Raw genomic sequence first — 15,386 nt, 5'->3', positions numbered from 1 at the left:
ACAATTCCTGTGGTATGACTATTGCCTTTGTCTGATGATAATAGTTAGGTAATGAAAGATGATGCTGAGTTTTACTTTGTGCCTTTGCAGGTAGAAGATCTGAAAGCACAGTTAGACACATGCCACCAGCATCTGGCGGATTCTAACCAGCACAAGCTGGAGCTCGAGAACCAGCTCAAAGCTGCTCTGGACCGAGAGAATCAGATCCGCTCTGGCTACATCTCACCGGTAAAGTCAAATTCTTTCCAAATTTGTGCTTTTTACAGTAGTCTTAAAGATTGATGCAGGCAAAGACCGCCTTCATTTCCATTAAACAGACTTTGCATGTCTTGGTTTGAGAACCAAAAAAAAACCAAACCTTTTTTTTCCTCCTTTTTTTTAATATATATATATATATATATATAAACTCAAAGCTACAAAAAAGTGCCTTGCATGTTAAGAGCCTTTTGCATGTAAACAAACCAATTTCTCCCCGATCCCTTTTTAGCTTCTACCTGTGTCTTCTCCTGTCGTTTTAGACATAACGGCAGCTTCAGCTTTCATTTTTACGTACAGTTTTATGCTGCATGTGAGATTGTCCATTATCTCTTCTCAAAAAGCTACATGTGTATCGTGACCTTCATGTATTATTATAATGTGTTTGCTCTTAAAGGTCTGCAGATATTCCATTACTTATAGTTCATTTTGCTTATTACCGTTAATTATTACTGATTAGTACTTATGTCAAATTTTAGACCAATAAGTATCTTCTATATATAAATTGTGTGCTATATTATTTATATACATTATTAGGAGCACTTGTACACCTGCTCATTCATGCCATTATCCAGGCAGACAGTCATGTGGCAGCACAAAATAACACAATTGGTGGTCACGAACTTAAGATAATGTTTACATCAGAACGGAGCAGAAATGTGAGCTCAAAGACTTGGACTGTGGCGTGGATGTTGGTGCCAGATGATTATAGAAATCATCTGATTTTCATGCACAGTGATTTCTATAGTTTCCACAGAATGGTTCAGGTAAAACCAAACAAATAAACATGGGAACAGCTTTTTGAGAGTAGGACAGGGGCAAACAGTTCGAATAGACTAGTCAGAGATGGGGAACTCGAGTCATATGACTTGACTCGAGTCAGACTTAAGTCCAAATTTGAGACTTGCTTGACAATTATTAAAAAAGGACTTGACTTTGACTTGACATTCATGACTTGAGACTTGACTCGGACTTGAGTTAAATGATTGAAAGATGGGGGACTCGACTTGACATTCATGATTTGAGACTTACTTGTGACTTGCACGTGTGTGACTTACTCCCACCTCTGAGACTAGTTAACATTTATAAAGACCAGGCGACACCTTTTCCTGTCTTCAACTGTCCAGATTCTGTAAACCGCTTTCAAGTTTCTGTTCTTGGCTGACAAGAGCAGAACCCGATATCTTGTTCTTGTCCACCCTCCTGAAGGTCAAACGTATCATGTTTTGAGATGCTTTTCTCCATACCATGGTTGTAAAGAGTTATTTAAGTTAAACTTTCCTGTCAGCTCGATCCAGTCTAGCCATCGTCATCTGACTGCACTCATTTAGCTTGTAGCTAGCAGATCAGATGCTCTCTGGATGTTTTTCTGAAATACTCAAACCATCCCGTCTGGCACCAACAAACCAATCCGAGTCCATGTGAGCGCTTTCTGAACGATTTTAATGATATTAAAAACCAAAATATATGAAGCTCTCGACCTGAACCTGTAGGATTTGATGCGTTTTGTTTGTGCTGCAGGATTGGCTGATTGGTGTTATTCAAGTAGCCATTGGGTGCACTGAGTGTAAATAATAGCATGGGGGAAACTCGCATGACCTTCATGTTCATGGTTAAATATTCATTCATCAATTTAAAACATGCTTCCAAATGGATTAGGTTAAAGAAATCTGCATTGTATGTCTGTGGGTGTTTGTGTTTGTCAGTTTTTGAAGCTTGATGGCTGCTTTTCTTGTAAATGGAAGAGAAAATAAATATTGTGTTTTGGTAAGACGTGTAGACTGTAACCATACCAAAGTAATTTGGCTTTAGTTACATCATCTCATTAAATCTGTAGGGAGACAAAATCAGACAGAATATTTTTTGGTGCTTTTGATTTTTATTCGACTGTAGCTGCTGGTTGGATAGCTATGTGGTGGGCTGCTTCATATTTAATCTTGCCAAATTCAATCTTTTTTGACCAAAATGTATGATCAGGCACAACTTGTTCTGTCTATCGTGGTCTATAAAATTAAATCCTTCAGGTTATTTGTTCAAATAGTCGTCAGGGCATTTTTTTTTCAAGAGTTCAGAACAACATACTTGTAGTAATGGTATGCAGCCTGTTTCAAATTAAAACACTAGCACTAATATTGCAGTACTTACTCCATGGATTAGCTCTAACCATTTAATGTGCATGCCCTATCGTGATTTACTAACCATAGCCATTAAACCTCTTTTTCCAGCGCACTAATTTGCATCATTAAATGAATGAAACTAGACATATCCATTCTTACTTTAACCTTAATAACTGGGCAAGGATAATGTAATTTAATGTAAATATACTTCGACTCTTCAGAGACATTATTGATGTGATCAAGAAATTAAATTATCCGTAATCACCTCTGCTAAAAAATTTTTAACCAACTGTCTGGTCCCCTTTTCCAAGCTGGAGTCACCTTTGAGTCTTGAGACAAAGACCCAGATGAAGAAGCCAGAACTGGTTAGTTCTCAAGCTCAGAGCTTAACAAAGAAGTACCAGGAAACCAAAGAGCTTCTCCAGCTGCAAGAACTGAAAAAGCGCAACATGCAGGCACAGCTTGGCCTTTCACTTTCACACTTGTGCACCAAGGAACCATACCTTTCTGACACCAAAACACCATCCACCTCTGAGATCCTTTCTTCTAGTCTTGTTACGAAATCTGTCACCTTTGTTCTTCTGGATAACGAGTGCAAGATAAGAGAGCTTGAGGATTTGATAGATTGTAGTAAACCGTTGTCGGTTAAGGAGTTGATCAAACTGCTGCACTGTCACACTGATCCAGTGCTGCACAGTTTCCCTCCAGACGCAAATGAACATGATCAATCGAGCGACCTAATGAAGTGTCAAAAACTTTTGGAAAGTCTTAAAACTCAGCAGGAAATGAAGAACGAGACCATGAGGATGAGTCTGGCCAAAGCCGGGGACAGCATTCGAGATTATGAGGCTCGAATTATCACAATGGAAGACATGTTAGGAAGGGTCCAGAAAGCTCCCTGTATATCTCCTTGTCAACAGGACGACTCAGCGCAGATGATGAACCGTGGTCTGTGTCAGAGGGTTGAGCTGCTAACAAGTGAAAATGAAGCACTGAACCAGCAATATCAGGAAATCGTCAACCAGCTGAGAGAGGCAGACCGAGAAATAGACAGACTAAAAGCAGAGCTTCACAGACTTCAAAGTGGCCAACAGTATCAGCAAAGCAGAGAGAATCAGGATGTGATTGAGCCAGGAGACAAAGAAGCTGTTAAGAATTTGTACGAGCAGGAACTCCTTGACAAATCTCAGAAGCTTGAGGAGGCACTAATCAAGTTGGAGGTACTTGGGAATAGTTTGAAAGACACAGAAAAGAAGCTGCAGCTCAAAGAGGCTACTCTAAAAGGTCTCGGGTTTCAGGTGCCCGAAAATGAAAATGATGACGAGTCAACAGAGTCTGAGAAAGACCACCTTAGGCATCATCTAGAAATAATCGAGTCGAAGCTTTCTGAAAAGGAGAAGTTGCTTCAATCTGTGGAACAAATGTGCAAAGAGCTTCAAGCACAGAAAATGGAACTCCAGACAGAAAAGCAAGAAGCTGAACAGGCTTTTAACCAAGCACTTTCAGAGGCTAAAGAGGACATTAGAATGTTGAAAGAGAGAGCTGTGGAGGAGGGGATGTCTGATAACGAAGGCAGAGTCGACAGTAAGTGCCGAGAGTTGATGAAGAGCGATAGTGTGATGGAGGAAGTGTTGGAAGGTTTCAAGAGGAGGTCTGATGCTCTTAATCAAGTGTTAGCTTTGTTGATGAAGTCCAGTGAGGACGAGTTTGATGGATCGAGCATTGACTTTGAAGAAGGTAAAGTGGGAAGGAATTTGACAGGAAGGATGATAGCGTTGTTTGAGTGTGAGATTTTGGGTAGAGTTTTAAGTGGCATTGAGAAAAGTCAAGTGGGTAAAGGAGATGGTGAAAAAGCATTTGTCGTTAAAAATATAGCAGAACGAATGCTAACAGAAAATAAAATCTTGTTTTCTGTGACCAAAACCATTGAGAGCATGGTAAACACCGAAGGTGCAGAGATGCAGACTGATAAAGATGCAGTAGGAGATAAGAAGGTTAATGACGTCATTATGAAACAGCTTGTTGAAAACTTACAAAGTAAAGTAGCCCTGTTAAATAAGATCGCTTCAGCTGTTAGTGAACCTGCAAATGAACAGTTCAAGTCTTTGGTTTTAACGCTGTCTAGTTGTGGCCGTCAGGCACAGTGGTCTCTGTGTGTTCGAGATGCCTTATTGGATGTAACTCGCACATATCTCCTAATACGGCACAGATTCCAAACCGAGTATGAAAGGCACTCGGAAGTCGAAGGTCCAACAGCTGATTGTGCTTCTTGTTCTCAGTTAAGAGAGCAAAACCTAGAGCTTCAATTAAAGCTTGAACAACTGTCGAGCACCCAAAACCCTGTCGCCGATGACTCCAAGCCAGTGACATACATCCACATAGAGGGTGAACCGATCGATTCGTTGGACAAGGCCATTCAGTTACAAGACATGGTGGCAAAACACAAAAAGGAGCTTCGAGAAGTGAGGGAGGCCTATGAGCGAGAAGCGGTCAATCTGAAAGAGGAAGTGTCCAAGAGCGAGGAAACACTGCGACTGAGATCTGAAGAGAACGTTAAAGAGATTGACTCCTTGACTGTATGCATGGAGAATCTACAGAAGAAGAATGAGGTGGAGCGCAACATGTTGGTGGAGCATTTTAACCAGGAATTGGCCGAGCTTAATGATGTGATAGGGTCTCTTGGAGCAGACGTTCCAGATGATGGCCAGCTAAACGCTGCTTCCCTCAAACGGCGCATTCAGAAGCTAGTGGTGCAGGTGACCGAAGAGACCAGGCAGCGAGATCGAGAGGAGGATACAAGGTTACTGCGTCTGAAATACGAGAAAGACCTGGAAAACCTAAAGGTCGTGATGTTCCTTGTAAATTTTTTTTTCCCATCCGTGATGGCTTGTGTACCCTTGTGACAACTTCCGACTTGCCCTTTTTTCCTCCTCCTCATCCTCTCCAATTACTAATCCTACCATCCTTTTCTACTTCACCCTTATAATTCATCTCCAGCCTTGCATGGTCGTTAACCGTAGGCATGCCTGTAGCTTTTGATGTTGGCTGTGTGTAGAGGAACCCATTTTGATAGCACATAGAACGTTTGACTTAATAAAATGGAGAGAGTTCCTCAAAAAGGTAGGGGGGCGGATATTTGTCAATCAAAAAAGAGCGCTTAAAAAAGGAATCGGAAAAAAACGGAAAAAACCTTGTTTGTAGTTTAAAAAAAAAGGATAAACCCTGCAGTGGAGGAGTTAAATATAACCTGTTGCCTTGATTAGATTCAAGATTAGAAGAGGAATGCTGTGCAACTCGCATTTTGTCTACGTCAGTCGGCACGAAAGTCACATGACATTTTATTTTCGTATGCTGGATTTAACGTTTCCATGTTTCTGTAGTTCTTTCTAAACTATACAACAGGCCTGTCTTTTTACTGACTCAAGCATTATTAGTAATACCTCACAATATTTGTCAGTTCAGGTTGATTTCAGTATTTATCACTATGCTAACGTGATGTCCGTCGGGTGACTTTTTCAAACCCAGTTTTGAATGTAAGAATTGAGCAGTTAGTAGGTGGGTATTTGTCAAGTGTTATCTTGTTATGCAGTGTCAGATATAGAATATGATTTCAGTTTGAATTTAAATGAAAGATATTAAAACCTTCTGTTTGTATATCACTCGTAAACCCTATGTCGGATGATATTCCCAACAGAAGAGGAAATTGGATTTTCCACCGAAGGGAACGAGTGAATAAACAAGTGCAGGTGTGTCTGTGATGTGGGGACAGGAAGTTCCTCTGTTCACAGTGGGAGCTGGCTGCTTTTAAAGCAGAGGTTCATGAGACAGGGCTCTATCCCTGGGACTTAGCCATATGAAAACAAACGCCCTGTATGCTCTTCCGATCAGGCCTGCAGAGAGCTGGACCGCTTCGATGACTGATTTCCAAGATTAGTGCCATTCAGTAGGCGTCGGAAGTAAGTTTGGCCTGACGCTTTTTGAAAGGGTTTCAAACCTTCTCGTGTGGAAACTTGCAATGTAATTGTAATAAAGTTTGCTCTGAAGGCGTGCTTATGAAAACATCGTCCTATAGATATCTTTTCATTGTTTGCAGATGGTTCATTGTTCATTCGTTCTCCAGATGGGCCGCAGCGCTGCTGATCTAGCGGTGTGGTTTACTGTTTACATTTTTTAATCTCTTGCTCTGCTTTCCATTAAACATGAAATAAAAAGGAAAAGCCCATTAAAAATGCTTTTCGGATTCTAACGACCGTTAGACAAAGAAAAATGTGAGTCATGTTTGAAAGTACCATTGGCAGTAGGATGTCATTTAGACCGAAGGCAGGCTGGAATAATTATTCTAATTTGGTGAGAACTATGTAACCTATACCAAGTATCGGTCTGGCTTCTATGTGCTGTCTGTGTTCAGTGTAGAGTATTAATTTCTAGCTTTTAGTGGAAACCTCTCTCTGCTCTGTGTGTGTGTGTGTGTGTGTGTGTGTGTGTGTGTGTGTGTGTGTGTGTGTGTGTGTGTGCTTGGTGTCCTTGTGAAAGGCAGCATTTAATTAGTAAAGCTGTTGAAATGGTACACTAAATGGCGCCCCCTATCAACTATTCCACATTCTTTGCCTGCTGTACAGGCTACATGTGAGCGAGGCTTTGCTGCCATGGAGGAGTCACATCAGAAGGTAATAGACGAGCTGCAGAGGAAACACCAGCGGGAACTGGAGAACCTGCAGGAGGAGAAGGAGAGACTGTTGGCCGAGGAGACGGCAGCCACCATTGCGGGTGAGTCATGATAACTTGTCCTAACTCCCAAAAGTGAAGTTTATATAATTATCAGAGCATTGTGGCTTTGTGTAGACGTATCTGTTTATTTTTTTTTAAGCTATCGAAGCTATGAAGAATGCACATCGGACTGAGCTGGAGAAAGAATTGGACAAAGCAAGGAAATCTAATAGTAACACTGAAAATGCAGACATTGAGGAAATTCGCCTACAACACGAGTAAGTGGTTTACTGAAGTCGTTTAGTCTTCTGTGCAGCTTCTCATTCTCAATCTGATCCTGTTCTCTGCATCACCATTGAAATGAGGATTATCTCCTCTGATGAGATGGTATTAGCAGTTATGTACTACTTCCTTTCCTGTACAAAAGAAATTGAACGAAGCGTTTAAGATGATTGCCCAAAGCCTGATTGTGTGACTCAACCTGGCTGCCAAATGTATAATAGAGCGGTGAGGTTAAGTGGGTGGTGAACCTGGTCACACCAGACTTTTTATTCGACAACTAAGCCACGATCTGCTCACAAACCTTTTATTGGCACCGTCTGTGTTTATACATATAAAAGAGTGACTTAGTAATGATTGACATGAGTCCTTTGTGTGCGTCAGGGAGGAGCTGCTGTCATTTCATAGGGAAATCGAAGTGCTGTCTGAGCAGTACTCGCAGAAATGTCTGGAAAACGCTCACCTTGCACAGGCACTGGAGGCTGAGAGGCAGGCCCTGCGTCAGTGCCAGAGAGAGAACCAGGAGCTTAATGCGCACAACCAGGTAAGCAGGAACGCACAACATGTTGCAAATACAAGTGGTGGTCATAGAAACCACCACCACTTGGCGATCTCTCTCTCTCTCTCTCTCTCTCTCTCTTTGGGTTTGTACATTGAACCTTTTGCGTGTTTTGCGTTCTTAATAGGAGCTGAATAACCGTCTGGCTGCTGAGATAACAAAAATGAGATCAATGACCAGTGAAGAAGGCGAATCTGGACCAGTCATTCAGGGGAAAGAGCTATACGAACTAGAGGTGTGTTCATTCCTCCATCTTCTCCACACTAACACTGTCTTCTGTATACCTTTTTTTTTTCCTGCACATTGAAAAACACGCTGTTTTGTTCAGGATGTCAGATGTACCAAGTTTGCTCTCTTAACTCTGCTCCAGGATATTGACACTTGTTATTTTCCCTGCTTAAAGGTGGGGTCGAGCCCACAAACAAAACTAACATGTAGCCAATGAGCAGAAAGGGGCGTGTTTTGTCAATATGGGTGGAGAGAGTGTTCAGTGCACATGTGTGACATTAGCAGAAAGCGGTTTTAACATTGACATGGAGGATAAAAACAAAGAAAGAAAGCAAAGAAAGGCTTATGATAAGGCAAGAAGTAGTAGGTGTTAATATAGGATCAGCTTTCCAGCGCTGGAGAGAACTGAAGGAGCAGGAAGTTGGCGCAATAACTCCTGAGCTAAATGCTGTTACTGCACAAATAATACCTCTTTTCTATTGTAGTAATGTAGAAAGGCAGCTACAACCGCGTTTTGCTAGTAACAGCGTTTAGCTCAGGAGTTATTGACTCGGGAAACTCCGATCTGTGAATATGCAGCCAACTTTACTTAAGACGCCGAGGCACTTTTTTCCTTCTCGATAGGTGAGTAACGTTGGTTTTGCTTTGTTACACAGAACTAATATATGCCGTTCTAATATATGCCGTCCTATACATCTAAAAAATTAATTAAAACAGCTCGACGCCGCTTTATCTTGGCACGAAGTTCTGGAATTAACCGTCTGCCCAGCATCAAAACAAGGTTTGCAATGATGCGCCCGAAGGCACGGGTTGAAGACCCAGTCAGTGACGTCACGATATGCTAATTTGTTTAAAGTCATGCCATCGTAATCACCATCACCAAAATTGTAATATTGAAACTTGGAAATATATATATATATAGACCTACCTACCGACCCCTTTTTTTTTTTTTTTTTTTTTTTTTTTAAAAAATTTTACTGCAAACCAAAATATTTTTAAGGATGGCCTAAATCCAACATCAAATTTAACATCCAGAAATACAGCTTAGCAAAACAGCAATTTTTCTGAAGAAAAATGAACATGTCTGCTTTCTCTGGGAGAAGATGAGACCTTTCCTGGCTTATTGTATCTCCAGCTGTGGAGAAAACCCTCTCAGAGGGGGTAGATTTGCTTCATTGTTGTAGCTTTCGAAATGAATCCACACTTTAGACCTTTTTTTTTTTTTAGACATGTTTAACACAGTACCTCAGCACAGCATTGCGAGTGACTGATTTCTGTGGTAAGCTGCGTTAATTTGGTTGCGTGACTGTAAACAGTGTAAACACTTAATATTCATGAGGTAAGACATGGCTATTTAAAGTAACCGCTCCCAGCGCTTTGCCAGTCATTGCATCGGAACCGCGTTTTGAACCGAAACTTAAAAATTCCACGCGGTTCCGGTTCCTGTTAAAAAACAGAAACTTGAAAAAAACCCTATTCAAATGTCCTATTCCAACCCTATTCAAATGTCAAAATTGGCTTTCAAACAACGGAGACCCCACCTTTAATTCATTCTATGCAGATGATAAACCAATTAACAGACTTGTTCCTGTGTCGTAGCCTGCATGTTCGTGCAGGACAAGGGTACTCAAGGACCACTGCCTTAGCAAACTGCAGCAAATTGAGTGATATTACATGTATTAAAACTCTGAAGGTGCATTAACTCACTGTTAAATACCTCCAAGGCTCGTTAAAACAAATTAGCATTACCACCAAGGCAGTAATTGTACAAACAAGCGAACATGAAGCAAATTGTTACTGAATAAGTAAAGCTCTACTATAGATATGTTTACCAGGCAGAGAATCAAATGACTTGCTGCTTGTACAATATATAATCTTGCTTATAGGTCATGCTGAGGGTGAAGGAATCGGAAGTGCAGTATCTAAAGCAGGAGATCAACTCATTAAAAGATGAACTACAAGCTGCCCAAAGAGTATGTATTTATCTAATATCAAGAATTTCGATTGAATTCAATCAAGAATTTCAAATGTATTCAACCGCTATGCTGTACTTCTTCAATTACCGTGCACTAGGATAAAAAGTATGCGACCGAAAAGTACAAGGACATCTACACAGAGCTGAGCATCGTGAAGGCCAAGGCCGAGCGAGATCTGGGGCGGCTTCGGGAGCAGTTACAGTTAGCCCATGAGGCATTGGGAGAGCCCACGCCAGAGGAGGTGCAACGGGGAGGATATGGTAAGTCTGTGTATAACCTGGATAACAGCGTACCCCTATCGCAGCACTCCACGATGATGATTGTATGATGGTATGCTGTTTTCTGCTCTGTTTATTGATTGAATTAGATCCATTTTTTTTCTCTCACCAAGGATCTTGTATACCTTTTCAGATATCATGAAATCAAAGAGCAACCCAGACATCCTGAAGATGGCTGCCGCGGCTGCAAAACGCTCCGAGCGTACCATGAGATCAAAGGTACAGGTGCTGAAATAGAAATGTTGCTAGGGTAGAAATCTGTCTCCTTTCATTTTAGACGTCCCCCACGACAAGCGCAGATACTTCCAAAGTAGTACTGAGCAATACATTTCACATCATGCTGCTCTTGTTAGCATGTTACAATACAGGGCCAAAGGTTTGTAGAAGTGTAGACTATGACACCCATATGTGGGTCTTCTCCAGACTCTTGCATACCATCGAACAGGATGTCTCAGGATATCTCTTAACCCTATATAAATAAAAAGTTCTAAGCAGGCTGAGGTGATCTCTAGCTTAGATCAAGACATATTTTGTATTGGGGCAGCTACTATAGTACTGATGCCAAACTTTCAGTAGGAACAGTGACTAAAGTTTGTTCATTCATTCATCTTCAGTATGTATCTTATCCCCGAATGCTGAACGGGATTGTTGGTTCATCGCCACGCACCACGCTTTTGCACTCACATTTATGCACTCATCTTTTTAGCACTATTGGCACTCTTCTTTCAAATTCCTGTATCGATTTATTTTATTATTAAGGTGTTTAAGAGCTCAGTTCCATATACCTTGTAATATTCCGTTCTAGTGATCCAGTTTATTTCTGTGTTGCTTCCTACAGGAGAAAGCCTGGTAAGTAATGGTGAGAAGTGTGCTTTTGAACTTTCCCTTCTCTAACGCACAGTGGTGTGGCTGATCTGTCTGTTTTATTTCCCCTTCCTTTCACCCTGTTTGTGAATTGTAACTTGCTGTGGAATAATTCTAAACTTAAAGACAAACCCGCGCATAAAGCCAAAAAGACAAAGTCAAAAGCCGTGCATGCGACGGACTGACCGAGACATGCTGTGAGACGCTGCTTGATAAAATAATAGCAAACTGTGACCATGTTTTGAGTAGTTTTTGAAACTGAAACTTCTAAGCAAAGGTGATTTTCTTTTTATTTCTCTTATCTTGTAAATCTCCCTACTGTCTGTAGAGTTTATTTGCAGCCATAATACAGCATACAGAGATTATGGTCCAGGATGCTCCCTTTAGTTGGATTAAGTGTACAAGCCTCGCCGGAGCTGATTTCTACAGTCGGGAATTAAAACTTTTCCCTCCTGCCATTTCTAATATCCACCTAGGGGGGGAAAAGATAATGTAAAGACATTTCTTAAAATATAATGTATTTATAACATTTGTTCTATTGTTCATTAAAAATTTAGTCTCCCCATTTAGTCTGGCAGTTGTGTAGTGTTTGGAAATTGGAGATGTTTGCATGTAAACCATTCAAATTAGTAGGACAAACACAATAACGTTGTGTTAAATGTACACTCATTAAGCACTTTGTTAGGAACGCTATACTTACACTGGGTAGGGCCGTGCTTTGCTCTCAAACAGCCTGGTGGCATGTTTGTTTTTTTATGGCATGGATTCCACACACATTTCTTTGAGATTCTGGTCCATGTTGGTGCATCAGAGTTCCTGCATGCTGCAAATCTCCCAGTCCACCAGATCCCAAGGTGTCCCAAAGGAACGTCAGTGCACTCAGTGAAACCAGTTTTAGATGTTCAGCCCAGTTTCAGCAACAATACTGTAATAAGCTGTGGCATTCAAACAATGATTGGTATTACTCAAACTGTGCAAAGAAAACATTCCCCTCGCCATTACATGACCTCCACCAGCCAGGACTGTTGACACACAGCTGGTTGGGGTAATGGTTTAACACTACTTGTGACGGATTCTGGCCCAACCGTTTGTGTGCCTCAGCAGAAAACATGCTTCATCAGACTCTAGACTGTGTTTTTTCAGTATTAGTGAGCTCCTGCCCACTTGAAGCCTTAGCTTTCTGTTCTTTCTGCTCTTCGAGAAGTCCACCCCAACATGGGCTTCTGCTGTTGTAGCCCGTCCACCTCAAGGTTCAACGTTCTGTGTATTCTAACATGCCTACCTGAGTTACATTGAACCAGTCTGGCCATTCTCTGTTGACATCTCTCCAACAATTCCTTTATATTCACAGAACTGGTTGTTTATCTTAATATTGCACCATTCTGAGTAAACTCTAGAGACGTTTGTGTGTGTGAAAATCCCACATCAACAGTTTCTGAAATATTCAAACCAGCCCATCTGGCACCAACAATCTTGCCATGGTCGAAATCAACGAGGTCGTATTTTCTGCCCATTCTGATAGCTGATTTGAACACTACCTGATACTGCTGGCCTGTTTCTGCATGATATTATTCATTCTGCTGCTGCTGCTCCTCAATCGGCTGATTGGTTACTTGCATGAACGGGTAGGTGTGCAGGTGTTTCTAATAAAGTGCTCAGTGAGTATGTGTTAATGATGACGTAAGTAAACAGGAGTTTGCCAGACATGGTGATTTTCGAAAACTGGCTGGTGGTGTCAGTTTAACACCCTAGGGTCAACTAAGCCTGGTGTAATGCATGTTCAGCTGCAAAAATACATTCATTCGAAGATCTGCATTTGCAAACACCTCGTCCTTTAGATCTGGAACAAGGGACAAATACGTAAGGAATACAACATGACTGGGAACGCTGTAACAGAAAAATAAACAAAGCTGAGGAGGTGCAATGCTGATCCATTTCATAATTGATTATTTTTCAATAACAGTGTGTCCCAGAGTGTTTGATTCCTCTTATAACACAGCAATATGTCAACAATTTACCATTTTTAATCTGTTCAAAGTCAAACTGTTGTTCATTTCCAGGTATTTTTATATGTGGAACATTCACAAGACAAGTTAGTTCCTGTTACTGCTCACATTGTAGCATCTATAAACAGTCACCTCCTATAACCTGTCTATAAACACATACACACACCCTTTCTTAAAGTAAGTAATAAACCAAAAATTAAAAAGCCATTTGCCATGATTGAAGAGGAACCAGAAAGCTCAAAGTACACTCAGTGTTAAAAAAAACCCAAAAAAGCTTTGAATTACAGCTTGCACTGTTGAATAATACCATTAGCCAATTCTTTAAATTCGTCTACAGAGAAGTCTACAGTGCTGTGGTATAAGAGATCATAAGTTCACGCCTCACAGAAGCATGTCACTAAATTTCAGCATGTCGGATCAGGTTATTGTTCACTTATCATTGTTTCTCATGGCATTGACCATTCCTTGTCCTGTGTCTCGTCTCGTCTCTTCTCTTCTCAGAGTCTTAAGGAAGGCTTAACAGCTGAGCAAAGACTCCACTTGTTTGACAACAAGGACACAAAGGAGTTCTGAAACTTGACGCCTCAGCCTGGCTTTGCTGCATGTTATAGAGGTCCACCATATTTTATCCCAGTAATTAATCACTTAGAAACACACTGGTCACGGCACACAGCATATTATAAACGTGGTATGAAGTTTGAATTTTATGTCTGTAGTCTGCGTTTTGTGCACTTCAGTTACTGTGACTTTTTTTTTTCTTTTTTAAATCATGTCTTAATGTAAATAGTTGTTTTTAATGAAGCATCTATCATTCATAACACTAAACATGACTGTGTCAGCTACTGTTTTAACTCTAGTATGTGTGAATAGCCAAAGGATGGAGAAATATGTAATGACTCTAATTACACTTCCTTAATAAAGAGTAGAAACAATCATACCTGCAGATGTGCTTATTATGGTAGATTATGGTTATGCACATCACATATGTCCCTCCAGCTTCCTGTCGATTCTGATGAAATCGGATGGCTGGCAAAGTGAAAAGGAAACACTACTTGATCCCTGGAAGTGTTGGTTTGTACATGGAGATTACTGAATGTTGCTGAATGTGGACCAGTTAAAAGCATGGTGTTTGTATCTTGAGGGCTTTTTTTCCTAGTGTAAAATATATAAACAGATTTCTATAGAGGGCTTCTTTATGTAATCATGATGGTCAATCCACTGATTGGGAGGTTTTTTTCTTTTCTTTTCTTTTTTTTTTTTTAAATTTCATTTCCTCTTGCCCTTCAAGTTGATAATGTCTGTAGTGATGTCCAGTCACAGTCTCTTGTATTTATTTAAATGTCATATTTGTTTTTTTTTTGCTCACAATTTCATTCCTCTATACAATGCTATTGTAAATATACCACAAATGTACACCGACTGACAGCAGGTTTATTAGCAATAAATATTTTTGCACCCTGTATTTTTGCCCGTGTCTTAGTCGAGTACACACTACACATGACTAAATCAAGTAGACGTCTGAGCTAGATGTTACAACACCTTTAACATTGTTTAAAAATAAGAAAGCCTGTGATTTGATTGGACGGCAAGCAATAATAATTGATCGTTGTTCCATCCATTTCTTCAACAACAGCCAAATTTCTCCAAGTCGGTGTGGTTATAGCTTCTAAATATATGCAGTTTCTTGCAGCTATTTTAAGTTCTGAAGCTGACGTGAGAGAAGATTTGTGTTGATCCAATTGTTATAAGGTTATGATTTTTTTTTTTACTCAAAATATTAGAACTATTTTTAAAATAATATGAAGACTAGGAGTTTTACACATAATAATTACAAATTTATTGCTACTTTTTTCTTTGTAAGGGCTTTTTTTCTCAGAATATATTTTATGACAAAGCCTGTGGCCCTAAAATAAGAATTTTTTAAGCACGTTTTGCACATTAGTTCTTGACATCAAGCGTTTCTTCTGTATATAAGAGTTATTTTGCCCTGAAAGATTTGGCAAAACACCTAATAGAAAGTTTCACTTACAGAAATAAAAACAATTCGTGAAGGAGTACATTTAAAAAAGCGTATTTTCAACGTGTAAACAGTGTGGATTCTTCCTACATGTCCCATA

General features: G+C 40.3%; 1 protein-coding gene across 3 annotated transcripts in view; it reads left to right on the top strand.

The window, feature by feature from the left end:
- Positions 1–14,729, top strand: part of LOC113662670 (myosin phosphatase Rho interacting protein) — a 39,566-nt gene extending 24,837 nt beyond the window's left edge. For all 3 annotated transcript variants that reach the window (XM_047817512.1, XM_027177710.2, XM_047817511.1), the window contains exons 15-24: positions 91–228; positions 2,684–5,215; positions 6,992–7,139; positions 7,240–7,357; positions 7,743–7,902; positions 8,045–8,152; positions 10,032–10,118; positions 10,219–10,381; positions 10,533–10,618; positions 13,771–14,729. In XM_047817512.1, coding sequence (XP_047673468.1) covers positions 91–228; positions 2,684–5,215; positions 6,992–7,139; positions 7,240–7,357; positions 7,743–7,902; positions 8,045–8,152; positions 10,032–10,118; positions 10,219–10,381; positions 10,533–10,618; positions 13,771–13,842 — 3,612 coding nt within the window. In that variant the 3' untranslated portion in view covers positions 13,843–14,729. The remainder of the gene's footprint in view (positions 1–90; positions 229–2,683; positions 5,216–6,991; positions 7,140–7,239; positions 7,358–7,742; positions 7,903–8,044; positions 8,153–10,031; positions 10,119–10,218; positions 10,382–10,532; positions 10,619–13,770) is intronic.
- The last annotated feature ends 657 nt before the right edge of the window (positions 14,730–15,386 follow it).

Source organism: Tachysurus fulvidraco, chromosome 8, assembly GCF_022655615.1.
Source record: "Tachysurus fulvidraco isolate hzauxx_2018 chromosome 8, HZAU_PFXX_2.0, whole genome shotgun sequence".
Taxonomy (NCBI): domain Eukaryota; kingdom Metazoa; phylum Chordata; class Actinopteri; order Siluriformes; family Bagridae; genus Tachysurus; species Tachysurus fulvidraco.
This window is presented reverse-complemented; position numbering and strand designations above follow the sequence as displayed.